Raw genomic sequence first — 26,943 nt, forward strand, 5'->3', positions numbered from 1 at the left:
ATAGCACTGTGTCCAAATAGAATTTATATTTGTCATCCTGATTTCCGGACCTTTTTTGGAATATCATTATATTCCTTTTTTTTAGATTAACGGTCAGAGCCCAGGTCTGACAGAATATGTGCAGATGATCTAGATGCTGCTGTAACCCCTCCTTAGTGGGAGACAGTAGCACCAAGTCATCTGCGTACAGCAGACACTTGATTTCAGTGTTGTGTAGGGTGAGACCAGGTGCTGCCGATTCTTCTAATGTTTTTGCCAATTCGTTAATGTAGATGTTAAATAGTGTTGGACTTATTGGGCAGCCCTGTTTCACTCCACGTCCCTGAGAGAAGAAGTCTGTTTGCTTGTTGCCGATTTTAATCGCACATTTGTTTTTAGTGTACATTGATTTAATAACATCATATGTTTTCCCTCCAATACCACTTTCTATTAGTTTGTAAAAAAGACCTTCGTGCCAAATTGAATCAAATGCTTTCTTGAAGTCTACAAAACACGAGTAGATTTTGCCTTTGTTTTGATTTACTTGTTTGTCAATTAGAGTCTGGAGGGTGTAAATGTGGTCTGTTGTACGATAATTTTTTACAAATCCAATCTGGCTTCTGCTTAGGACGTTGTGTTCATCAAGGAAATTATGTAGTCTGCTGTTTATGATACTGCAGAGAATTTTCCCCAAGTTGCTGTTAACGCAAATTCCTCTGTAATTATTTGGGTCAAATTTGTCTCCATTTTTATAAATTGGTGTGATCAATCCTTGGTTCCAAATATCGGGGAAAATACCTGCAGTTAGGATAATGTTGAAGAGTTTGAGTATAGCCAATTTGAATTTGTGGTCTGTATATTTGATCATTTCATTTAAAATACCATCAGCACCACAGGCCTTTTTGGGTTGGAAAGTTTTTCCAATAATTCTTGTTCTGTAATTGGGGTATCCACAGGATTCTGATAGTCTTTGACTGCTGATTCAAGGATTTGTAATTTTTCTTGTATATCTTGTTGTTCTGGGCTCTTTGTTATATTGCTGTAGAGGTTTGCAAAGTGATTTCTCCACATATCCCCATTTTGGATAGCCAATTCCTCATTATGAGGTTTGTTTAATTTATTCCAATTCTCCCAGAAGTGGTTTGATTCTATGGATTCCTCAATCACATCCAGCTGATTTCTAATGTGCTGTTCCTTTTTTGTTCTTAGGGTGTGTTTGTATTGCTTCAGTGTTTCCCCATATTGAAAACGTATATTTTTGTTGTCTGGGTCTCTGTGTTTATGATTAGATATATTTCTCAATGACTTTCTTAGATTTTTGCAATCATTATCAAACCATTTTTCATGATCTATTATTTTTGGTTTGCTCTTATGTTTCTTAAGATTAGCCAAGGAGGCTAATTTGTCAAATATAAAGTTTATGTTCCAAACGGCCAAATGTATACCTTCATTGGGGTAGGAGAATGTTAATGCTAAAAAGTTGTCCAGGAGAGATTGTATTTTTTGGCTACTAATTGCTTTTTGGTAGATATCTGTACTGTTTGCACTCCATCTATAGGTCTGTTTAGTACCATGTAATTTATTGGGCCGTGATGCTTCATGGTTGGGTTCTGCTCTTTTCAGATACACTGTGATTTTACTGTGGTCAGAGAGAGGTGTTAGCTGACTGTGAAGGCTCTGAGAGACTCTGGGTTAAGGTCTGTGATGAAGTAGTCTACAGTACTGCTGCCAAGGGATGAGCTGTAGGTGTACCTACCAAAAGAGTCCCCTCTTAACCTACCATTGACTATGTACAGACCCAGTGTTCGACAGAGCTTCAGGAGCTGTACTCCATTTTTGTTTTTCACTTTGTCATAGTTGTTTCTAGGAGGGTATGTGGGGAGGGAAAGGTTGTTGCTTCCCGGTAGGTGTTTGTCCCCATGACTGTTAATAGTGTCTAGTTCTTCTGCTGTTCTAGCATTCAGGTCTCCACAGACCAGCACATTGCCTTGGGCCTGAAAGTGACTAATCTCCCCCTCTAGAATGGAGAAACTCTCTTCATTGAAGTAGGGTGACTCTGAGGGGGGAATGTATGTGGCACAGAGGAAGACGTTGTTATCTGTTAAGATAGCCTCCTTGTTGATTTTTAGCCAGATAAAGAATTCTCCTGTTTTGATCAATTCGATTGAATTAGTTAGTTCAGATTTATACCATATTAGCATTCCCCCTGAGTCTCTGCCCTGTGTGATTCCTTTTAATTTGGTGGATGGTACGATTATCTCCCTATAACCTAGTGGACAGCCAGTGGAAACATCACCTCTGCACCATGTTTCCTGTAGTACTACAATATCAACATCATCAATTTCTTTAAGGAAGTCTGGGTTTCTGCTCTTTAGCCCAAAAGCAGAGGACTTCAAGCCTTGTAAATTCCAACATGCAACGTAAAAAGACTTCATAACTGTTTTTTCTTTACATTCAAAATGAGATAAACACTCACAATCCAACAAGAACTATTAAAATAGGATTTTTCAATTAAGGTAAACTCTTATTATGCAAATGTGATTTGTTTATCATTTAAGATAGTATTTGTGTCATGCCACTTGGGTGGATGTAGTGTGAGGATGGTGGAGTTCTTGTGCTCATCTTACCATGACCCTCGGCCTATCACATGTGAGCATAGTAGATTCAGCATTTGTTTGATGTCACTAATTTCGTTGGTGGGAGCTGGACCAGTTGCTCCTCTCACAGCTTGTGCATAGCTCTGTCTGCCGGGCTGTGGCTCCTCCAGGTGTGGGTCTGTGGTGGGGGGGAGGGGGGTGTTAGGCCTCGTCTGGGTGGGTCTGAAGCTGGGCTGGGGTGGTCTGTGCTGCGCTGGATGTGGTGGGCATTGAGGTTGGTGGTGCTGTGGCCGTGGCTGGGGGGTCCAGGGTACTGGTCCGGGGTGTTGTCTCGGTGATCTTGGGGGGGTGGAGATTGCTCCGCTGTTCCTGGGTGGAGAGGTCGGGATGCGGTTTAAAGCGACGTCCTTGAGAGTCTTAGCAAGGATGGGGACTGTCTCCCTGTACAGGTGAACATGGTCATAGAGACAGTCCAGATCGAGGGTGGGATGGTGGGCCAGGTGTACATTGGGTCGCAGGGCACAGTCCCGGGAGAGGCTGGCGTTTATTCTTTGGATTGTGGCAGGGTGGAGGTCCTTCCTCTGTAGAAAGGTTGACACCACGATCCTTGAGTTGGGGAAGATTGCGGAGGCCTTCTCAATCACTCCCCGTAGTGAAGTCGCCACCCTCTCCTGCTGAGCACCCAGGTCGTTGCTTCCGGTGTGTATGATTATGTGGCTTGGCGACCCAAGCTGGGCCTTATCAAGCAGCGCCATGGCACTCTGCGTTGTTGGGCACCACACCTTTCTCGTTTTGTGTCTAGGGAAAAGTTTCTTCTCCTGAACAAACTTCCCATTTGAGTCCATCAACAGGACAATCTCAGCCAGTGTTTCTTCTGGACTGGAGGGGGTAGAGTTGGGGCTGGTGGGTGTTGGAGCTGGGGTGTGGCTGGTCTGTGCCGCTGTCAGTGGGAAGCTGTTCTGGGGGCTGGGGGGGAGGTATGCAGCCGGCAGGGCTGGGGAAGCCTGGCTGGTTGAGGTGGGCTCCTCTGCTGTGTGATGGCAGGTCATAGAGTGGTGATCTAGCTGCTCCTGCAGTCTGTCTTCTGTTCTCTTTCTCTCCTGCAGCTCCTCTCTTAGTGTGGTCAGCTCATTATTACTGCTCTGCCTGTCTTTTTGGAGCTCTCTCACCTCCTTTGTTAGATCAGCCAGCTCTCTCTTGAGTCCGTCTCTCTCTTGCTGAACTTCTTTCAACTGTGTTGCAAGGCTGCTGTCCTGCTCTGTCCGCAACTTGGTTAGGAGCTCCTCTAAGGTGTGGATGTCTGGTTGCTGTTTGCTCACACTCTCCCTGAGCAGGACCACCTCTCCCTCCAGTGTGGTGAACTGATCCCTCATGGCTGCTATGGTGGTGAGGAGGGCCTGAGCCTGCTCTGCACTGAGGGGGTCGCTCTCCTCCTGTGGCGTGTCCTCCACTATGGTGGGAAGAGAGGTGCTGGATGTGCCTTTTTGGGTGGGGATAGTGGGGGTGAGGGTGGTGCTGGTGGAGTTTGTCTTGTGGGAGGGCATGTCACTGGTGGTGTCCTTCTCTCTCTCTGCTCTCTCCTTAATGGTCTGAAAGTCTGTTTCAAACAGCCTAAGGTTACCTTGCACCATGACAGTCCCAGTCTTGTAGAGGTTGATTGTTATCATGGTGCTGTCAGGGTCATCTGTCTCTTTCACTTTCAGCTTCCACCCATTACAGATTCCCTCTTTCTTTACGGATGGGTAGTGAGAGCAGACTGCTGAGCGCCATGCATTTGGCTGGTCAGTGAGAAAGATGAGATTACTCACATCACCGTTTTTGTAGAGGTCTGTGAAAAGGGTTTCTGGCCTCCCCTTTAGTAGATTCTGTTTAAAAGCTTTCCTTGTTGTGTCATTTTTGGCCTCTGGAGGGTAGAGAATGGACTCAGCACTGAGGGGGAGTGGGGACATGGTGCCTGTGGGCTATGCTACTACTGCTGCTGCTGCTTTGTTCTGCTGCACCGTTGCTATGGCACCCAGTTTTGTTTGTCTGCTGCTGTTGCTAGCTAGCTCCTGTTTAGCTCAAAAACCAGCAAAAAGAGTGAAAGATCTTCACACACAAAAACAGAAGATATGTTTAAAGTTGGAGTCCGTGCTTCTTTTTGATATACTCACTCAGTTTGGTCGTTTGATGTAGTTGTATTAACTCCCCTTGCTAGGTTTGTCCTAGCTCAATTTTCTGGCTGGCTTGTTAGCCTGCTGGCTATGTTTTTGTTGTGTAGCTAGCTAGTGAGAGTCAAAACTTCTTAATTTGAGGCGCAAAGTTACTTTTTTTTAGATTCGAGTGTTTATCTCATTCTAAAAACAAAAAAACTGAAATAAATCAGGAGCTCATGTTGAGCATGACCTCTCTCTCTCTCTCTCTCTGTCTGTCTCCTGTATCTCTCTCGCTCTGTGTGTCTCTTTCTCTCTGTGTGTCTCTCTCTCTCTATCCGTGTGTCTCTCTCTCTCTCTCTGTGTGTCTCTCTCTCTCTCTCCGTGTCTCTCTCTCTCTCTGTTTGTGTCTCTCTCTTTCTGTGTCTCTCTCGCTCTCTCTGTCTCTCTCTCTTTCTGTGTCTCTCTTGCTCTCTCTGTCTCTCTCTCTTTCTGTGTCTCTTGCTCTCTCTGTCTCTCTCGCTCTCTCTGTGTCACTCTCTCTGTGTCTCTCTCTCTCTTTCTCTCTCTGTCTCTGTGTGTGTCTCTCGCTCTGTCTCTCTCTCTCTCTTTCTCTCTCTGTGTGTCTCTCTCTCTCTCTCTCTCTCTCTCTCTCTCTCTCTGTCTCTCTCTCTCTCTGTGTGTCTCTTTCCCTCTCTGTGTGTGTGTGTCGCTCTCTCTCTGTCTCTCTCGCTCTCTCTCTCTCTTTCCCTCTCTCTCTCTGTGTCTCTCTCTCACGCTCTCTGTGTCTCTCTCTCGCTCTCTCTATGTGTGTCTCTCTCTATGTGTGTCTCTCTCTATGTGTGTCTCTCTCTATGTGTGTCTCTCTCTATGTGTGTCTCTATGTGTCTCTCTCTCTCTGTGTCTCTCTCTCTCTCTGTCTGTCTCTTTCTCTCTCTGTGTGTGTGTCTCTCGCTCTGTGTGTGTGTCTCTCGCTCTGTGTGTCTCTTTCTCTCTGTGTGTCTCTCTCTGTCGCTCTTTCTGTGTCTATCTCTCTGTGTGTCTCTCGCTCTCTCTGTCTCTCTCTCTCTGTCTCTCGCTCTCTCTGTGTCACTCTCTGTGTCTCTCTTTCTCTCTCTCTGTCTGTCTCTCTCTCTTGCTCTGAGTCTCTCTCTCTCTCTGTGTCTCTCACTCATTCTCTCTCTCTCTCTCTCTCTCTCTCTCTCTATGTGTGTCCCTGTGGAACTGGGTACACAGATGGGCCTGTGCTCAGTTAACACTGCTGCCACACTCTGCCCTAATGCCCCTCATGCTACCTCACTGCCCTGGGCCCACAAGGGGCACGTCGCTCAGCCTAACACCAGCTGTTACTCATGCACCCTAGGAGACTAACGTGTGTGCGCGTCTCGGGAAGGTGGTCGAAGTGACAGGTCTGAATACACAGGGGCATTATTATATGGAACACCTTTGATACTCAAGCAGAAAAAATTATTCCATGTTGCAAATGAGAGCATTCCGTGTAGAATGCTCAATTGAGATCACAGTATTCTGCGTGTTTGTGTTTGTATGTGGATGCCAAAGCAATGACATGCCTTATTGACATTTTTGGCAGTGCATTCCTGGTCAATCTCTTGTCTGATCAAACCATTCCCACACACAGATTAAAATCAGATGCCTCTGTGCTGCTATGTGTGGGTAAAGGGGGCAGAGATACGCACTTGAGTCAGGGCACCAGTGAGGCTCTTACTGTCACCCTCGCCAACCTGAGTACATTTAGTTACTGTCCCCCCCCCCCCCCCCCAATTGTAAAGTGGTTATCCCACTGGCTATAGGGTGAACGCACCAATTTGTGAGTCGCTCTGGCTAAGAGCGTCTGCTAAATGACGTTAATGTGCCCTTGAGCAAGGCACTTAACCCTAATTGCTCCTGTAAGTCGCTCTGGATAAGAGCGTCTGCTAAATGACTAAAATGTAAATGTAAATGTAGTTACCACAAGGGGGCAGAGTGGTTTCCCTCCTGCTTGCCACCCCCCCCCCCCCCCCATTTTCACCTAATCCACCATTTCATTTACATTTTTACATTTTAGTCATTTAGCAGACACTCTTATCCAGAGCGACTTACAGTTAGTGAGTGCATACATTTTCTCCTCTCTTCCGCTGCAGATTCCCTTGTGTCCTCCTTTGCCCCTCTCCATCTAGTCTCTTTCTTTCACCCACTGTCCTCATCTGCTTAGTTTTTCTATACCCCCATCTCTTTTCCTTGCCCTCTCTGCCTCTCTCTCGCTCTCTCTCTCTCTGCTCTCTCTCTCTGCCTCTCTCTCCCTCTGCCTCTCTCTCTTTCAATTCAATTTGCTTTATTGGCATGACGTAACAATGTACATATTGCCAAATCTTACTTTGGATATTTACACTATTAACATCATTAAAATAATAATAATCAATATTGTCAACGGGACAACAGTAACGACAATAACCAAGGGTCAAAATAACCATTGAACAATAACAATATAGAGGACATGTGCAGGTTGGTTGGTCTGTCAGACACTGTCCCTCATCTTATGGCAGGCAGCAATGTAGTGCACTGCCAACCCACAGCTCTCTGCCTCCTCCCCCAACAGGACGGGTAGCCTATTCTCATCAGAGAGGTCTTTGAAACCTTGAAAAATGGTTACTCTCTCTCTCTCTCTCGCTCTGTCTCGCTCTGTCTCTCACACTCTCTCTCTGTCTCTCTCTCCTCCCAGTTTCTCTCTCCTGTGTGATGCCAATGCCCCTGTCTCTGTCTGTGTTCAGAGGCAGTGGGATAGTGGTAATCTTCAGTCCGATAGCTCCCTCCTTCAGATCAATATCACAGAGCAGGAAATTAGAACAACCTTTGGGCTCAGCTCTTTTCTCTGTGTGCACCGGGAGGGAGGAGGAGCACACTGCAGCAATACAACACACAGCCCTTAGCCACATCCTCTGATTACACTCTCACTATGGAGTCAGTGCACACACACATGAATAAATAAAGGCATGCACAAAAATATGCACACACACAAACGCGCTCAGATGGTGACACACCTAAATGCTTTTGACACACTAGAAACACGTCTCAATGTAAAACACACAGTCCTACTCTAACTCACACATTGACATATACACTCCGACTCAAACTTAAATGTGCTGTCCAGTTTTATAAGTCACGGAGGCTATTTAAGGATGTTGTTGCCAATGTGACATTTTTGTTCATTACGGCATCGTGACATTCAATGGTGTTAGTGTCCAGAGCTTGTTATTTAACACGTACCAACACGTTCACGTTGACTTATTATGGTAGTGTACTGTAATATTATTTCTGTAAACTATAAACGTAGTTAGGGGTCAGACGTGTGTGTCTGTGTGTACTTGCGGGTGTGCCTGTGTCTTCCTTGTGCCCCCCTCTTTTGTTGAGTATGACAGAGGAGAGGCAGAGGATGACCCTATGATTGTAACTCTAACCGTGTCCAGGGCGTTAGGGGGATAAGTGATGGTATGGAGCAGACCCACATCCTTCCCCTCTCCCTCACCCTATACCAAAAATACATACCCACCCTACCGTATTGTCTGAGCTGCCCACTGCTCTCCTATACACATCCTCTCTTATCCTTCCTCGATCCCCCTCTCAATGTCTGTGTAAGGGCGCTCTCTCCACCCCCACTCGTCCTCCAGCAGTCTCTCCCTCTCTCCTCCCTCACACCTTTGCTACTCTTATTCCCTTTCGGTCCTCTTGTTTTGCACTTCCTCCTTTTTCTACTCCCACTTCTTTTCCTCTGATCTTACTTTCTCTCTTCCACCGTCTCTCTTTCTCTCGCTCTCCATCCCTTCCACAGTCTCCATACGGAGTAATGTTTCTATTTCCACTCAGTGAGTTGTGTGTTCTCCTTGTGGGTATTGAGATGATGAATGCGTGTTAGCATGTGTGAGCACGTCTCCTCGTTTTAGCTAGCTCCATAGCGACGTAAAGGGCAGCAGCCAGTGATGCCGTGTTTCCGTGGTGGTCTATGAAAACGGCTGCTTGTTACCGGCAGCAACGGGACCCTGAGAAAAACCCCACATCTGGGCTCAGGATCAGTCTGACCCTTGTCAGTGACGCTGTGCCAACGCACCTCCGGAGTCAACTCCGGAGCCAACTGCCTCTCTCTCTCTGTCTCTCTCTCTCTGTCTGTCTGTCGAGTGAGTGTTTTTTCTTTTCACAGCAGTTGTCATGAATTGTAATGATGAATGAGTGTTCGGTAGAGCGCGAGAGCTGGTCGAACATTCTCATAAGTTTAATGCTTATCGTGGATGTGTGTGTTTGGGACGTCACTTGATGATGCCGATGATATACTGTAGGTGGTAAAAGACAAAGCGATGAGGGGAAGAAAATTGAAAAAAATATATAATAATGTCAGGATTATGTGATAAGATGGGATAGTCCTGTAGAAGCAGGAGATGATCGCTCAGACAGGATGTAGATGACCTGTACACAGGAAGTGCTAGTGTTTTGGTTTGACCCCGGTCGCAGCAGAGGAAAGGAAACCGGTCCAGAGCTGCTCTCAGAACAAAGAGGGTGATGGAAGTTAACCTCTACATCACACTTTCTGACCTCTGCATTTCGACTGCCATCCTCCCTCTATATCTCTCTCCCCCTCCCTCCCCTGTCCTTGTTACCTCACTCTGGCTCTGTATGGTTAAGAGCGTGAAGGCAGCATGCCAGAGTAGGGCAGTGGCGGTCATTACATTTTGTCAGCCGGTGATTGTCATGCCTACATCATAACAATAAATCCATTATTTATTTTAGGCAGGTTTAAAGAAACATGATGTGAAGAAAATGTAGCTTATTTCAGAAGAACAGAATAGCATATTCTGAGTCGTCCTTATGTTAGGCCCTGATCTGGCTATGCCATATGGCTGTGGGCTACACTAGTTCAGTTAGCAGCCAAGATTTGCTTATAATTTCCGTGGCATTATTTTATAGTAAGAAGAATACAATTGAACATAGCTGAATAAAATAGAAAGGATATTTTCCCCAAATGATTTCCAAGGGAGTGCGCGCACATGCGGCTATTCTGTGTTGAGTAGTTAACAAAGAAACAGGTCCTTCTATAACTTAATTTAGTTATTTATGCAATGTTAGTTGTGATACAAACGTTAGGCTCTATGTTTTGATTTGTAATACATTCTAAGGCTGCATGATGCGACTAATGATGTTTTGAAAAAAGTTGCATGAAAGGCATGAGCTCTGATTTGTTTCTTGTGCAGGCTGCACACACTTCATCAGTTTCTAATTCACAATTTGACAAGCACTTGATAATATTTTCACCCATCAGACTGTTCTCAGTTTAATCTGGTCTTTACCTACCAATATATCAAATCAAATGTATTTATAAAGCCCTTTTTAAATCACAAGATGTTTATACAGAAACTCAGCCTTAAACCCCAAAGAGCAAGCAATGCAGATGTAGAAACACGGTGGTAGCAAAAACTCCCTAGAAAGGCAGAGACCTAGGAAGAAACCTAGAGAGGACCAGGCTGCCCATGTTGACTCCAATGCTTCCCACAGTTGTCAAGTTTGCTGGATGTCCTTTTGGGTGGTGGACAATTCTTGATACACACTGGAAATGGTTGAGCATGAAAAATCCAGCAGCGTTGCAGTTCTTGACACAAACTGGTGCGCCTGGCACCTACCACCATACCCCGTTCAAAGGCACTTAAATGTTTTGTCTTGCCAATTCAACCTCTGAATGGCACACACACAATCCATGTCTCAATTGTCTCAAGGCTTAAAAATCTTCTCCCCTTCATTTACATTTTAGTCATTTAGCAGACATCTACACTGATTGAAGTGGATTTAAGTGATATCAATAAGGGATCATAGCTTTTTCTGGTCAGTCTATGTCATGGAAAGAACAGGTGTTCTTAATGTTTTGTATACTCAGTGTATATGTGGAATAATTCTTTATTTACAATGGCCCACAAAATAAACGTCAGCCATATCCTGCACTCGAATGGAGGTAATGTGTGGTTACGTTTTTAATATGCCAGGTTTCATTAGACTCTCTGTAGGCTATGGGCTGTACAAATGTGTTCCAGGGGTCCTAAGCATACAGATTACGTTTGAAGTTATTTGGCCACTTTAGTTGTGATACAAACCTTAACAAAACATATAGGCCTATGGGCTAGGCTACATGATGCATGTGACTTTGATTTGGAAAAGTCGCAGAAATATGGCATGCGCTGTTTCTTGCCTTAGACTGCACACGCTGGGCATCATTCACAAGTGATAATATTCTCACCCAACCGACTATTCTCAATTTTGTCTTATCTTTACATACACTAAATAATATATGTGCAAATTAGTTTAGATTTAGAATGGGCCATTATCATGCACCTGTTGGAACAGGGGCTTTGGAAAAAAAGACATGTCATCCGTATACACTTGAATAGCGAATGGAGGACGCTTTTCCCACAGTTCATTTTTATTCCAGTCAGGTAGGCTACTCCAGTTATAAAGCAAAGCAATGTGCTTAATAATAGGAAAGTAGAGAAATATATAGTATATAATAGGCCTAGCTTATAGAAAGCTGATGGGATCCTCCTCTTTTTAATAGAGGCCATCAAAACTCTGTTTTCTCACGCAATTGCACAGCATAGCCTATAGAAATGTTGCTCAACATGGGGCTATAGGAACACTTATTTAATTCCATGCATCAACCAGCTATGAGGAGCTGGCTCTAGCTGCGCAACAGGTGATCCTATTCCGCTCAAACTCTGAATGCCAGGGCTCTCATTAAGTGTTTGATTGATTTCCGATTTCATTTGCATTGATGTCGGAGTGATTAGAGGGACAATAGAGCATGGAGTACCAGACCATTAGCGACAGGCCATTAGCGACTGACCGTTAGCAAGTTTGGTAGGCCACTAATGACCATCAGCAGCATCAGAGCGCAGTTTTGGAGAAGCCTAGTTACCGTGACTCAGCGGTCACGTGGAATTTGACTGTGGTCATGACTTGTGACTCCGGTCATGCTTCGTGACTGCCAATGTAGCGGTAATACGGTTAACTGTAACAGCCCTACGCCAGGGTTGTGCGTTCGATTCCTGCTGGGGCCACTAATGCGAAAGTGTTTGCACTCACTGTTGTAAATCGCTTTGGATGAAAGCCTCTGCTAAATGGCATGTATTATTATATAGTATGTCTCTTCCTCCTCTCCTTCTTTTGCTATTCTCTTCTATGTCTCCCTCCTCCCCCCTCTGTCTCCCTCCTCCCCCCTCTATCTCTCTCTCCATCCCTTGTTCCCCTTGAGTCTGGCTAGAAAAGCTTTTGTGGATAATTGATCGGCAGAAGGAGGGGATCGATGCCGCTCGTCTTGAGTGAGAGCCTCATTTCCTACCGCCTCTCCCTGTCTCGGGATTTGTCTTTGTCTCCTCTCTAGCTCCCTCACTGTCTGTCCACACCCTTGTCCTCTCCATGTCTGTGGGAAAGGCATGGATTGCAGAGAGAGGGGAGGATGATAAGCAAAGAGGGGAGGAGAAAGAGAGGGATGATGAACACATGGGACCAGAGTTCATTAAGTCATTTTTATGGATCTTGAACTATAGTAGCCCCAGTAGGACACAAGGCACCGGAGCACTTTCTGAGTTTCATTGATAGTGCTTATGATATGTCTCGGTGGGGGGGGGTACACAAGGCCAGGCCACTAATAGTCTCCACTGTCTGTTGTTTCATTACTACACAATCTCTGCATAGAACACTGCTTCTGACAGCACTCTCTTTTGGAAGTACTTACGCAGAGGCTATAGGAGGACTTGTGTTGTTATTGATGTCTGGGAGGGTGTGTTCTGACTGAGTTGGATTGATGAAAAATGTAATGTTGAAAGCATCAGGTGGATAAAGTGTACTGAATCTCTCTTCTCTCCCTCTTCTCTCCCTCTTCTCTCTCTCTCTCTCTCCCTATTCTCTCTCTCTCTCTCTCTCTCTCTCTCTCTTTCTCTCTTTCTCTCTTTCTCTCTTTCTCTCTCTCTTTCTTTCTCTCTTTCTCTCTCGTGTGTCTCTCTTCTCTCTCTCTCTCTCTGTCTCAGGTATCACTACTGAAGGGATCTACAGGGTGAGTGGGAACAAGTCAGAGATGGAGAGCATGCAGAGGCAGTTTGACCAGGGTGAGTCACCAGAACCTCTCTTTTGACCGTAAACATTCAATACAACACACACATATACAGTGAGGGGAAAAAAGTATTTGATCCCCTGCTGATTTTGTACGTTTGCCCACTGACAAAGAAATGATCAGTTTATAATTTTAATGGTAGGTTTATTTGAACAGTGAGAGACAGAATAACAACAAAAAAATCCAGAAAAGCACATGTCAAAAATTTTATAAATTGATTTGCATTTTAATGAGGGAAATATGTATTTGACCCCCTCTCAATCAGAAAGATTTCTGGCTCCCAGGTGTCTTTTATACAGGTGACGAGCTGAGATTAGGAGCACTAATCTCAGTTTGTTACCTAATCTCAGTTTGTTACCTGTATAAAAGACACCTGTCCACAGAAGCAATCAATCAATCAGATTCCAAACTCTCCACCATGGCCAAGACCAAAGAGCTCTCCAAGGATGTCAGGGACAAGATTGTAGACCTACACAAGGCTGGAATGGCCTACAAGACCATCGCCAAGCAGCTTGGTGAGAAGGTGACAACAGTTGGTGCGATTATTCACAAATGGAAGAAACACAAAATAACTGTCTATCTCCCTCGGCCTGGGACTCCAGGCAAGATCTCACTTCGTGGAGTTGCAATGATCATGAGAACGGTGAGGAATCAACCCAGAACTACACGGGAGGATCTTGTCAATGATCTCAAGGTAGATGGGACCATAGTCACCAAGAAAACAATTGGTAACACACTACGCCGTGAAGGACTGAAATCCTGCAGCGCCCGCAAGGTCCCCCTGCTCAAGAAAGCACATATACAGGCCCGTCTGAAGTTTGCCAATGAACATCTGAATGATTCAGAGGAGAACTGGGTGAAAGTGTTGTGGTCAGATGAGACCAAAATGGAGCTCTTTGGCATCAACTCAACTCGCCGTGTTTGGAGGAGGAGGAATGCTGCCTATGACCCCAAGAACACCATCCCCACCATCAAACATGGTGGTGGAAACATTATGCTTTGGGGTATTTTTCTGCTAAGGGGACAGGACAACTTCACAGCATCAAAGGGACGATGGACGGGGTCATGTACCGTCAAATCTTGGGTGAGAACCTCCTTCCCTCAGCCAGGGCATTGAAAATGGGTCATGGATGGGTATTCCAGCATGACAATGACCCAAAACACATGGCCAAGGCAACAAAGGAGTTGCTCAAGAAGAAGCACATTAAGGTCCTGGAGTGGCCTAGCCAGTCTCCAGACCTTAATCCCATAGAAAATATGTGGAGGGAGCTGAAGGTTCGAGTTGCCAAACGTCAGGCTCGAAACCTTAATGACTTGGAGAAGATCTGCAAAGAGGAGTGGGACAAAATCCCTCCTGAGATGTGTGCAAACCTGGTGGCCAACTACAAGAAACATCTGACCTCTGTGATTGCCAACAAGGGTTTTGCCACCAAGTACTAAGTCATGTTTTGCAGAGGGGTCAAATACTTATTTCCCTCATTAAAATGCAAATCAATTTATAACATTTTTGACATGCGTTTTTCTGGATTTTTTTGTTGTGATTTTGTCTCTCACTGTTCAAATAAACCTACCATTAAAATTATAGACTGATCATGTCTTTGTCAGTGGGCAAACGTACAAAATCAGCAGGGGATCAAACACTTTTTTCCCTCACTGTACACACACACACACCAACAATATGAATGATCAACAGTATGCTACAATGTACACTCACAGCCAGTTTATTAGGTACCTCGTTCACGAAAATGGTTTGCTCCTACAGACCGTGAGTCATGTGGCCGTGGCTTGCTATATATAGCAGGCAGACAAGTATCGAGGCATTCAGTTACTGTTCGATTGAACGTTAGAATGGGCAAAACATGTGACTTTGAGTGTGGTATGATCATCGGTGCCAGGCGCGCCGGTTCCAGTATCTCAGAAACTGCTATCCTACTGGGCTTTTCACGCACGACAGTGTCTAGGGCAGGGTTTCCCAAACTCGGTCCTCGGGACCCCAAGGGGTGCAGGTTTAGTTTTTGGGCTTAGCACTACACAGCTGATTCAAATAATCAACTAATCATCAAGCTTAGATCATTTGAATCAGCTGTGTAGTGTTTGACCAAAAATCAAAACGTGCACCCCTGCAAGCTGGTCTAGGGTTTACAGAGAATGGTACGACAAACAAAAAACATCCAGTCAGTGGCAGTCCTGTGGGTGAAAACAGCTCGTTGATGATAGGTCGAACAGGCGGGCCACAGGCAAATAACGGCGCAGAACTACATTCCGTAAACGCACAACTCGTCAGTCCTTGTCACGGAAGGGCTATTGCAGCAGACGACCACACTGGGTTCCACTTCTATCAGCTAAAAGTAAGAAGAAGCGACTCCAGTGGCCACGTGATCACCAACATTGGACAATTGCGGAGTGGAAAAACATTGTCTAGTCCGACGAATCCTGGTTCCTGTTGCGTCATGCTGATGGCAGAGTCAGGATTTGGCATTAGCAGCATGAGTCCATGGCCCCATCCTGGTGTAATGGTGTGGGGAATGTTTTCCTGTCACACGTTAGGTCCCTTTGATACCAATTGAGCAACGTTTCCATGCCCTGAAGAATTCAGGCTGTTCTGGAGGCAAAGGGGGGTCTGACCTAGTACTTGATGGGTGTACCTAGTACACTGGCCACTGAGTGTAATTATTGTAGGGTTGTCAGACCCCATGCCACCCGTAGTCGGTGCCTACATGTACACATACTGACCTATGCACATACAGGCACACACACAAACTCACATAACTAGGCACAAACAGGCCACATAGGTGCAGTGTTAGTGTGTTGTATCTATCCAGAAGCCTGTTGTCCAATGGATTCACCTAATTAACCTGGGAGCATCTGTAGCATTGATCTACAGGAAGGATAGGCCTTTCTCACACCATAGCGTAGCTTCTCTGTGTGTGTCCATGCGTATGTGTGGTGTGGGCCGTTAATTACCTCCAGATTGATTTGGTTAATGAAGCATGCTCGCTGGTATATACCACTGCACATTGGTGTGTGTGTGTGTGCACATCAGTGAGGCTGAATCCAGCTGAGGTAATCAGAAGCGAAGTCCTGTGTCCAATCGATCAGGACACTAGACCAAGGTGACAATACAATTACATCTAAAATTACAGCACAGGTAGACCATAGCCACAAATCAGCTATCACCTAGCCACCCCTTACAGCACAGGTAACCCATAGCGTTAGAACCACACCTGTTGTGTCGGAGATCTCTAAAGCCCAGTTCAGATCCAACAGACGAGACGGTTTTATGCAGTTTTAGAATTAGGTTTTCTTGATCTGAAGCGTCTAGTTTTAGAACGTCTCATGTCGGCTGTTGGAGTTTCCAAGGTTCAACATGTCAAATCTTAGCTAAAGACTTGGGATGAGACGGATCCGTTTAGCCAATCAGAGAGCAGTGCGCTGACGTTCTGTGTTTAGCCAAGCAGACTGCTAGCTAGCTATTTTGCTGCTGTTAGCGAGCCTAGCTTACTGATATTTATCTGAAAAGTCACAAAGTGTGCCCTGTTTCTGGTGCATGTATTTCATGATACTTGTTTTCTACAACGCCGTTCTACAACAAGTGGCAACTTTGTACTTTGTATCAAAGTTGTCTCGAGTCACTGATTTACTGTTACCGTGGAAACAGTCTCAACTGCCCGTATCGTCTTCTTGATCTGAATGCCCTGTCTTTAGTCAACTGTTCTTCAACACAAAATTCTAAAACTGGCTAGTTTGGTCTCGTCTCTCCTTATGTCGGCTGTTGTATCTGAACTGGGCTCTAGGAGCACTGAGATCTGGAGCTCACTCTGAGGCCTGGTCTGAAAACAGGTCTGAACCGGATAGCACTAGGCATTACTGGGTGAGAACTGACTTGGGACCAGTGTTATCACTGAAGCTGGTCTGTTATGAACACAACAGGTCCTATTTTCCTCCACTCTCTCTTTTCCATCTATTTTTCATTCCTCCTTGCTATCCCCTCACCATCGCTCTCTCTCAATCCCCCCCCCCCTCCTTTCTATTTCCCCCCATCTCCATGCCTCCCTTCCTCTACATTTGTTATAGATAGGAGAGAGTCATCAGAGAAGGGTTTAATAGTCTAATTTCCTTATCCTTCTCTCCTCCCCTCCTTCACCCCCTTCCTTCTCTCTTCCCCTCCTTCACCCCCTTCCTTCTCTCCTCCCCTCCTTCTCTCACACTCTTTCTCTGTGTTTTGTACAACAAGCCCATGTCAGTGGGGCAGGCGACGCCTGTGATTACTCTTGGTTTATAGTTTTATTCAGCAGTTGTGCTTCTGGTGCTGCCAACCTCATTCCCACTCTCTCCCATGTGGTCACTTATACTGAGCTGCCACACTGAATAAGAGAGACTCACTGAGGAGCTGTAGCCAATTGGATGCAGTTCCTTCTAATGGGATGAGCAGAACTTTGTGTGCTGGTGTTGTTGGTTGTTTATTCAGGTATTTTAGTCTATCACCAGGTGGGGTGATACTATAGCAGTAAAACAAATGAGTTTAAGGCAGACTGTGTGTGTGTGTGTGTGTGTACACGTGTTTCATATTGTCTCTTGCAGATCATATCCTAAATCAGGTGTCTCTTTCATGTCTTATTCTAATGAATCCCTCTGTCGCTGTCTCTCTGTCTCCCTGCTAGACCATAACCTGGACCTGGTGGAGAAGGACTTCACTATCAACACAGTGGCCGGGGCCATGAAGGCCTTCTTCTCTGAGCTGCCTGAACCCCTGGTGCCCTACAGCCATCAGATCGAACTGGTGGAGGCATTCAGTAAGACATGGGGCTGGGGAGAGGGGTGGAGAAAGGGGGGCTGGGGAAAGAGGTTTGGGGAGAGAGGGGCTGGGGTGGGGAGAGGGGGTCTGGGGCTGGGGAGAGAAAGGGTTGTCCTTGCTCAACCTACTTGGTCTCTATGAAGAAACCAGTGCCATTTTAAGATGAGGGAGGACACTTTTTTTTATGGGCCTTATTTCTATTACAGCATATTGGATGGCTGTCATTCATATTCCATTCACCTAGCTCAATGTAACATCGATAGGTTTAGGCTACTACATGATATTACAATTTTCCCTATACTCTTCAGGAGGTTGCTACAACCTAGGAATGAAAGTTTACAACTTAAGTGAACAGGGCTAGAGAAATTTGAGTAATCAAGGTAACAGACATTGACACATTCAATACCACCTTGCACTCTCTTGCCTGCATCTAGCTGATCTAGAGTGTAAACATTAGTCCAACAGTTGCAAACAAGAGTTTTCTATTATACATATTCAGGTACGTTTATCCAGTTTCATTCCGTTTGCTTCCATTTAAGAAATGTTTGAACCGAATCAGCGGATCACACGCAAACACAGTTCACTTTCATAGCAGCCACATACAAACAGCATGATTCCTTTGATCATTGTATAATTCCTTCTCGCATCTACCCGCTCTCCTCCTCTCACCTTTTCCCTTCGCTTGTGGACTTCAGTGCACAACACATCAGCTGTCTATGACCGGGCGAAAAAACCTTTACAAGCAAACCTTCATATCATAACCACTAACCACTCCACACAGCAGCCTACATTGTTGTCACCATATTAACGTCATGGTCAACATAGCTACTAGAACTAATGCGTTAGTAAACCCGCTACAATTATGCAGTACAGTGTACAGTCAGCAGCAAGCAGTTTATCAGTTACACCGGCGGGCCCTTACCTTGACTTAGAGTTCCAGTGTTTGGTAGCCATAGCCAGCTAGCTAACAGCTTCCCTCTCTGTTTGAGCCAGGTGTTTGTGTAGGCTAAACTAGCTAGCTACATTCACTAGCTATGTAAGAGAAAATAAATACAACTAAATATAGCAATCTCTCTCTCTTGCTTCTCCATTTTTGAAGAAATTAACTTTCTCTCTCTTTGAGTCAACTACTCACCACATTTTATGCTTTTAGTACTAGATTCATTCTTTGATCCTTTGATTGGGTGGACAACATGTCAGTTCATGATGCAAGAGCTCTGATAGGTTGGAGGACGTCCCGTGGAAGTTGTCATAATTACTGTGTAAATCTATGGAAGGGGGTGAGAACCACGAGCCTCCTAGGTTTTGTATTGAAGTAAATGTACCCAGAGGAGGATGGAAGCTAGCTGTCCTCCGGCTACACCATGGTGCTACCCTGCAGAGTGCTGTTGAGGCTACTGTAGACCTTCATTGCAAAACAGTGTGTTTTAATCAATTATTTAGTGACTTGAATATATTTAGTATAGTTTTATCTAAAAAGGATAACTTTTTCACTGAAAATTCACTGAGGAGAATGGTCCTCCCCTTCCTCCTCTGAGGAACCTCCACTGGAAGACGCACACATTTGCTGTGAAGAAAGACAAACCAAATTCATACAGAATGTTAGATTAACAAGTGCACTTCTTTCCACTCCCGTCTGTCACTCCCATTGAGTTTTGTAATCCGTTGTCGTGTAGATTTAAGGTGTAGGGTCGCGGCCCAGAGATTTACCTCTACTCCGGAGGGCGGCCATCACTCAGTGAGCAGTGTGTGCGTGTGAGCGAGGCCCCTGAGCTGTGACAAAACCCTGATAAAACCCTGCAGCCTGCAGCAGGAGAGAGACACTACACACACTGTTTTAAAGAGTAGTTCAAAAAGTAACAATTACAGGATGGATTGCAGAACTCTGTGTATGACTGTAGACTGCAGAAGAAGTGAACACGACTGGGTTTGAAGAAGGAGCTGGATAACGTGAAATGCTGTGTGTGTGTGAGAGAGTGACTCCATCTGCCTCGCACACATGGAGACACACAAGACTGGCTGTGTTGGAGTGCTGATAGCTTGTCTGACTCACTCCTACCATTGGGCTCAGCACACCCAGAGGACCTGTGTGTGTTCATGTGTGTATGGGTTTATAACTGTGTGTGTGATCACTGCTATGCTTTAAGTCATCGCTGACTCTCAGCTGTGATTTCAGTTTGTGTCAGTGTGTGCCATGCTTCCCCCCCTCCCCGTCCCTGCATGTGTGTGGCCTTTGTCTGGTTGTGTGTGTGCATTCATGTTCTTTCATTCTTCCTCTCTAACCTCTCCTGTCTCTTGTCGCCCAATCAGAGATCAATGATAGGGATCAGCGGGTTCACGCCATGAAGGACATCCTGCGCCGCTTCCCCAGGGAAAACTACGACGTCTTCAAATACGTCATCAACCACTTGAACAAGTGAGTGGCTAGGTGACAGGGCTGTGACAGCCATGCTGACTACAGTAACAGTCATCCACCCCGCGACCTTTGACCTTCCACCCTGCCCGCTATACCCCTGGCTCCATTGAGTCAGCTTTAAATTCAGTCAATTGAGTCATAGCACAAACACTGCAGAGTTTAGATTTCTAGACTGTTACTTTATGATTTATTTCAATTTACATTGTGTTTTCTATCTCTCTGTCTCTCCCTTAACCCTCCCTCAGGGTGAGCCAGAATAACCGTTTGAACCTGATGACCAGTGAGAATCTGTCCATCTGTTTCTGGCCTACTCTGATGCGGCCCGACTTCACCACTATGGATGCCCTGACGGCCACGCGGACCTACCAGACAATCATCGAGTCCTTCATCCACCAGTGTGCTTTCTTCTTCTACAATCAGCCCCTGTCTGACACCCTTAGCGGGCACGCCTCCCCCACTGCCACCCTCTCCTCCCACGGGGGAACCTCGGCCTACTCCTCCTTGGCCTACAACTCTCCTTCCCTCACACCCGCTCCGGCCCCTTACGTTATGCCCACCACGCCGCCCGTCATCCCCCACTACGGGCCGCCCCATACCCAGATCCAACAGTCCCCGCCCCACACCCCCCAGTCCCCCATCCAGGCCCTGCTGCCTCCCCTGCACCCCCATCACCCGCCCACGGAACAACACATGCTGTGAACCAGGGATGGAAGGAAAGAGAGAGATTAGAGATAGAGATGGAAGGAGTTTGAGATTCAGAGCTAGGTATGAGGGAGCGGTGAGAGAGAAGTGTAAGTGGTGAGAAATATGGAGAGAAAGAGAAGGGAATGAGTTTGAGAGACCGGCAAAGCAAAAGAGATGAGCGGGTGAGTGAGATGCAGTACATATAGGGAAAAACTGTTGGGAGAGGGGGTTATCCAACCCCCATTGCGTTTAAGGATATACACACACACACTACGCAGGGTAGTGAGCCACTAGTAGAACATGTAGTCTCTTGACTCTTCTCTCTCTACCACTTCTTCTGCCCCCTTCTCCACTGCCTTAGTGAGTACCTCCCCCTCCAACACACACACACACTCTGCTGCCCTCCCACTGGAGCCTCACCCAGACACCCCTGTGTCGCCAGCCCATGTCATTTGGGCTCAGTGAGGGAGTAACACCCAGGAAACACCATGTGTCATGTCCCTCCCCAACCATAAGAGACCTCAGAACTGCTGACCGTAGCCAGGCAAGGTATCTGTGGGAGGGAACATGAACTGTATGGACCTTCTAGCTGGACTCTAAAACCACTCACCAGCGCCCCACCTGCCTTGCCCAGCCACCCCTCACCGCGATCGGGCTGTGGATTGCCAGCGACTGCCCTGTCCCCCCAGGTTAATCCAGGTGAAGGGAGGACCAGTAGCTTCTCTGTGTTTATTTGACCATTGTTACCAGGAAATGGACTAGAGGCAGGCTTCACCTCTTCCCCCATGGACTAGCTTCCACTTCAAAATACTTCCTAAACCCCCACCCCTCCGCTTCAGGGTCTGCTACAACCAGAGCTAACGCTAAGAACAAAAGTCTCAACTAACTGGATCTGCAGGGAGGCTGGAGCACAGAACTTTGGGTGCTCTCACATCCTCTGCATCTTGGGAGAGCTCCTCTATTCTTCTCTCTCTCTTCTCTGACCCCATGCCCCGGAGCCTCCAGGCAATGCTGGAAGACTTCTGTTTTTCTTTTGATTAAAGAGGATGTCTTTACCCCCTGTTTCTTCCTGATGTTTAATGTTGTTCCACCTTTTTTCTCTCTTTCCACCCTATGCTTCCATTTTGCTTTTGAAACTGTGGATCAGTTTTGGAGAGTGTTCCGTTGATGACTGACCAATCAGAATGCACTCTCACACAGCAAGTCCCTCCTGTCAGATGTCCATGCTTACTTCTTATTGGCCCTTGTGCTCTCTGTGAAGGGAGGGAATAACTGGCAGGGAGAATTAGGATGGATAGGGATTGGGAAGGGGTGGGATTCAGGGATGCACTTTACAGACTCTGAAAAGCATTTAGGCTCTTCGACACGGAATGCCGAGAGGAACAGCCATAACGATTCCCTTAAGGATCCCAGGAGGCATTGGGAAGTGGTGGCAGGGAATTCACTCTTCCTCCTGTTACCCATGAGGGGTTTGGAAGCCTGGAGAGACATGGGAGCATGACCTTTGTGTGTGTGTGTGAGTGTGTGTGTGTGTGCGTGCACATGCTTCTAATATGGTAGAGAGCGGGAGAATCATTAGTGTAGAGCTTTCTGAAGTTTATTGAGATTGAGAGACTGCAGAGCACTTTTGGGAGCCTCTTTAGTGAGAAGTGCGACATAACAGTTTCTCACCACATCTAATGCGTTGTGAAGTCATGTAGCCATCTCTCTGAGAACACACCATTGCCATCTGGTGGACAACATAGTTACTGCAGCTATGACCTCACCCACCACTGCATGGGCGTAACACTATTCTCTCCACCCCCACCTTGGGTGTAACAGATCTTTCTACATGCGTAATCCCCCATATTTATCTATTGAATGTCAAGTCAAATGCCCAATAGGAATTATTTGTATATAACGTAGATGGAGAGTCTATACTATGAAAGCCATATGAACTGCATTGAGATTAGCCTATGGATGATGATCATATCTGTTGTGTTGCTAGGCTGCCAGCACTTTGCTAGAGATATATACTCTCCAGAGTTAGTGTTGAAGGAGTGTATGACAACATAGATTTTCATGTCAGCTGTCCATGATGCAGACAGTCCAGTGACTAGTCTAGTGTCCAGTTGTGCTCTGCTAGTTGGCAGTACGTAGTGATGTGTAGTCATGTGTTTTTGTACTGAGGCTGGCTCAGGATAGCTGTTCAGATCCATTCAGCTGAGTATGACCAGGATGGACACAAAGGAAAGGAGATGAGGAAGCTAGTTTAGAGTATTGAAACGCAGCCAGTGGTGTTGATAGTCCCTCAGTGCCATCATATGTTTATTGGTGTCCCACTTCCTGGTTGGCACCACTTGGTACCCCTGCCCTCTTTTGACACGGCACCGTTCCCTGGTCCAGAGAGACGCTCCAGGATGGAGCAGAACAGACAGTCTATTCATCTGTGTTGATGACTGCGGAATTCCATGGTTCTGTCTGTGGTTGTCATAGAAACCTGTTTGATCGCACACATTAGAAAGAGTGAAACCAAGGTCATGTAATTTGTTTCATTTTGACCCTCAGCTTTACACACTCATGCCTGTCTCCACGTCTCTCCAGTTACCATTGTCTTGACTGACAGGCCTCCCTGCAAATCACCAGAGTTATACCCTGACGGCAACCCAATGATCTCCTATAAGTATACACCACCTATATGACATGTTTGTTTGTCTGTGTTAGGGACTGATGTCATTTGAGCTGTCAACAGTAGCCAGACATCAGTGTAACTCAACCCTAAAGAAAGACCATGTCACTTACAGTGGAGAATGCATGTATCCTCATGGTCATTGCCCCACTTGATGTAAGCTGGACCTGACCACAGTTATCCTCTTAGTTAGCTATAGGTTTACTTTTCACAGATGGAGAGTGAGTGAGTGAGCGAGAGAGAGAGAGAACGAGAGCGAGAGAGAGGTGAATGGGATCGTTATTTGGGAGATGGGGGGATGGGGGGGCAAACTCTGGTACTTTTAAATGCTGGTCAGTGGCATTCCCTGTGTATATCAATGTGTTAATACTGAACAGACTGTGAGGCAGCCAAAGACTAAAAAAAAAGGGTGGGGGAGAGAGGATGCAAAGCGGTAAATGGGGAAAAAAACAATTGTATTAAAAATGTGACTTTGGTTCTGTGATCTTATATGGCTGCGTTGCTTTTCTTTTTCTTTGCAACAATGGTGACAGATGGTCTGTTAAGTTAAAATGAGAAACAAGCAAACTATATTCAAATGGTTGTTTATTTGTATTTTAGGGGGTCTAACACTTTGCCCTTTAGTCAATGGTGATAGAATTGTTTTTCTTTTTTCTTTTAATAATTAAAAAAACAAAACGTTTTTTTAACAATTTTGTGAATGGTGAAGAGGCCAGCCCAGTATAGTGCATGATTTTTGCCCAGGCAAGGGAGGGGGCTCGACCACTCTCGGTATTTAAGAGAAGAAGATTAAAAAACAAAGAAATAATGGGAAAAAATGTAACCTGTATAAAAGATAAAATGAAGTAAACTGAAAAAAAAATACATAAACACATAAAAATGCTGTCATTATTTGCTAAGAGTATGGTTATTTGTCTCAATAGGAATGGTGTATACAGCAAGGCCTTACGTGACCTGTATTATAGTTAATAAATCAATCTTGTAAAACCTGCCTCCTGTCTGTCTGTGCAAACCCACCTCCTGGCACACCGCACACAGCTCTGCTTATACATATAGTATTATCAGTTTGTACTGTGAGAATAGGTGTCAAAGATGAAACAATGGATTAAGAAATATGGCCATATGTCACTGACTGGAAATGAATGAACGAATGAATGAAATAAATGAATACAACTTATTTCCACAGAAAGATTGGCTACTCCTGGAATGAAATGGAGAAAACTGCCCAATGTCGAGTTCGCTGGAGAGGCCGGCATCATTGATGGCCTATGCTCCTCATGGGGCAATGGGCCTAAGTAAGTACTTTTCCACAGTTGACAGGTGTTTCTAATCATTATATTCTAAGAAGACAGAGTTGACTTCTAGTGTAGTCAAGTTACTTTTCCCTATGAAAACTGCCTAGAACACTAGAAGACCTTTACTAGAGTAATGATTTGCTACATTTTACTTTAATCTCACGTGACTGTGTCTCTTCCTATGGTGTAAAGTACTTAAGTAGTTTTTTGGGGTATCTGTACTTTACTTTACTATTTATATTTTTGACAACTTTTACTTTTACTTCACTACATTCTTGAAGAAAATAATGTACTTTTTACTCCATACATTTTCCCTGACACGCAAAAGTACTCGTTACATTTTGAATGGTTAGCAGGACAGGAAAATGGTCTATTTCACACACTTATTAAGAGAACATCCCTGGTCATCCCTACTGCCTCTGATCTGGCGGACTCACTAAACACGTTTCCTTTGTAAATTATGTCTCTGTGTTGGAGTGTGCCCCTGGCTATCCGTAAATGTAAAAAACAAGAAAATAGTGCCGTTTGCTTAATATAATTTGAAATGATTTACATTTTTACTTCTCATACTTAAGTATATTTGAGCAATTACATTTACACTACCGGTCAAAATGTCTACATTGTAGAATAATAGTGAAGACATCAAAACTATTAAATAACACATATGGAATCATGTAGTAACCAAAATAGTGTTGAACAAATCAAAATATATTTGAGATTCTTCAAATAGCCAACCTTTGCCTTGATGATAGCTTTGCACACTCTTGGCATTCTCTCAACCAGCTTCACCTGGAATGCTTTTCCAACAGTCTTGAAGGAGTTCCCACATATGCTGAGCACTTGTTGGCTGCTTTTCCTTCACTCTGCGGTCCGACTCATCCCAAACCATCTCAATTTGGTTCAGGTCGACGGATTGTGGAGGCCAATTCATCTGATGCAGCACTCCATCACTCTCCTTCTTAGTAAAATAGTCCTTACACAGCCTGGAGGTGTGTTGGGTCATTGTCCTGTTGAAAAACAAATTATAATCCCACTAAGTGCAAACCAGATGGGATGGCGTATCGCTGCAGAATGCTGTGGTAGCCATGCTGGTTAAGTGTGCCTTGAATTCTAAATAAATCACAGACAGTGTCACCAGCAGAGCACCCCCACACCATAACACCTCCTCCTCCATGCTTTTCGGTGGGAAATACACATGCAGAGATCATCCGTTCCCCCACACCGCGTCTCACAAAGACACAGCAGTTGAAACCAAAAATCTCTAATTTGGACTCGAGATCAAAGGACAAATTCCTTCCTCGTGTTTCTTGGCCCAAGCAAGTCTCTGCTTCTTATTGGTGTCCTTTAGTAGTGGTTTCTTTGCAGCAATTCGACCATGAAGGCCTGATTCACACAGTCTCCTCTGAACAGTTGTTGTTGTGTCTGTTACTTGAACTCTGTGAAGCATTTATTTGGGCTACAATTTCTGAGGCAGGTAACTCTAATGAACTTATCTTCTGCAGCAGAGGTAACTCTGGGTCTTCCATTCCTGTGGCGGTCCTCATGAGAGCCAGTTTCATCATAGCGCTTGATGTTTTTTGCAACTGCACTTGAAGAAACTTTCAAAGTTCTTGAAATGTTCCGTATTGACTGACCTTCCTGTCTTTAAAGTAATGATGGACTGTCGTTTCTCTTTGCTTATTTGAGCTGTTCTTGACATAATATGGACTTGGTCTTTTACCAAATAGGGCTATCTTCTGTATACCCCCCCTACCTTGTCACAACACAACTGATTGGCTCAAACGCATTAAGAAGGAAATAAATTCCACAAATTAACTTTTAAGAAGGCACACCTGTTAATTGAAATGCATTCCAGGTAACTACCTCATGAAGCTGGTTGAAAGAATGCCAAGCTGTCATCAAGGCAAAGGGTGGCTATTTGAGGAAAATCAAATATAAAATATATTTTGATTTGTTTAACACTTGTTTGGTTACTACATGATTCCATATGTGTTACTTCATAGTTTTGATGTCTTCACTATTATGTAGAAAATAAAGAAAACCCCTTGAATGAGTAGGTGTTCTAAAACTTTTGACTGGTAGTGTAGTTTTGATACTTAAGTATATTTAAAATCAAATACTTTTAGACTTTTACTCAAGTAGTATTTTACTGGGTGACTTTCACTTTTACTTGTCATTTTCTATTAACCTCTTAAGGATCGGACCCTTTTTTTCAATTTTCGCCTAAAATGACATCT

At 45.0% G+C, this 26,943-nt stretch overlaps 1 protein-coding gene across 1 annotated transcript in view; it reads left to right on the forward strand.

Annotated features, from left to right (window-relative positions):
- LOC311101235 (rho GTPase-activating protein 35-like) overlaps positions 1-24,392 on the forward strand; it is an 86,092-nt gene extending 61,700 nt beyond the window's left edge. Inside the window, exons 4-7 of the mRNA XM_084142347.1 lie at positions 12,766-12,843; positions 17,510-17,641; positions 19,954-20,059; positions 20,305-24,392. Of these exons, the coding sequence (XP_083998473.1) occupies positions 12,766-12,843; positions 17,510-17,641; positions 19,954-20,059; positions 20,305-20,758 (770 nt within the window). The 3' untranslated portion in view covers positions 20,759-24,392. The remainder of the gene's footprint in view (positions 1-12,765; positions 12,844-17,509; positions 17,642-19,953; positions 20,060-20,304) is intronic.
- The last annotated feature ends 2,551 nt before the right edge of the window (positions 24,393-26,943 follow it).

Source organism: Coregonus lavaretus (assembly GCF_964263955.1).
Source record: "Coregonus lavaretus genome assembly, chromosome: 26".
Lineage (NCBI taxonomy): Eukaryota > Metazoa > Chordata > Actinopteri > Salmoniformes > Salmonidae > Coregonus > Coregonus lavaretus.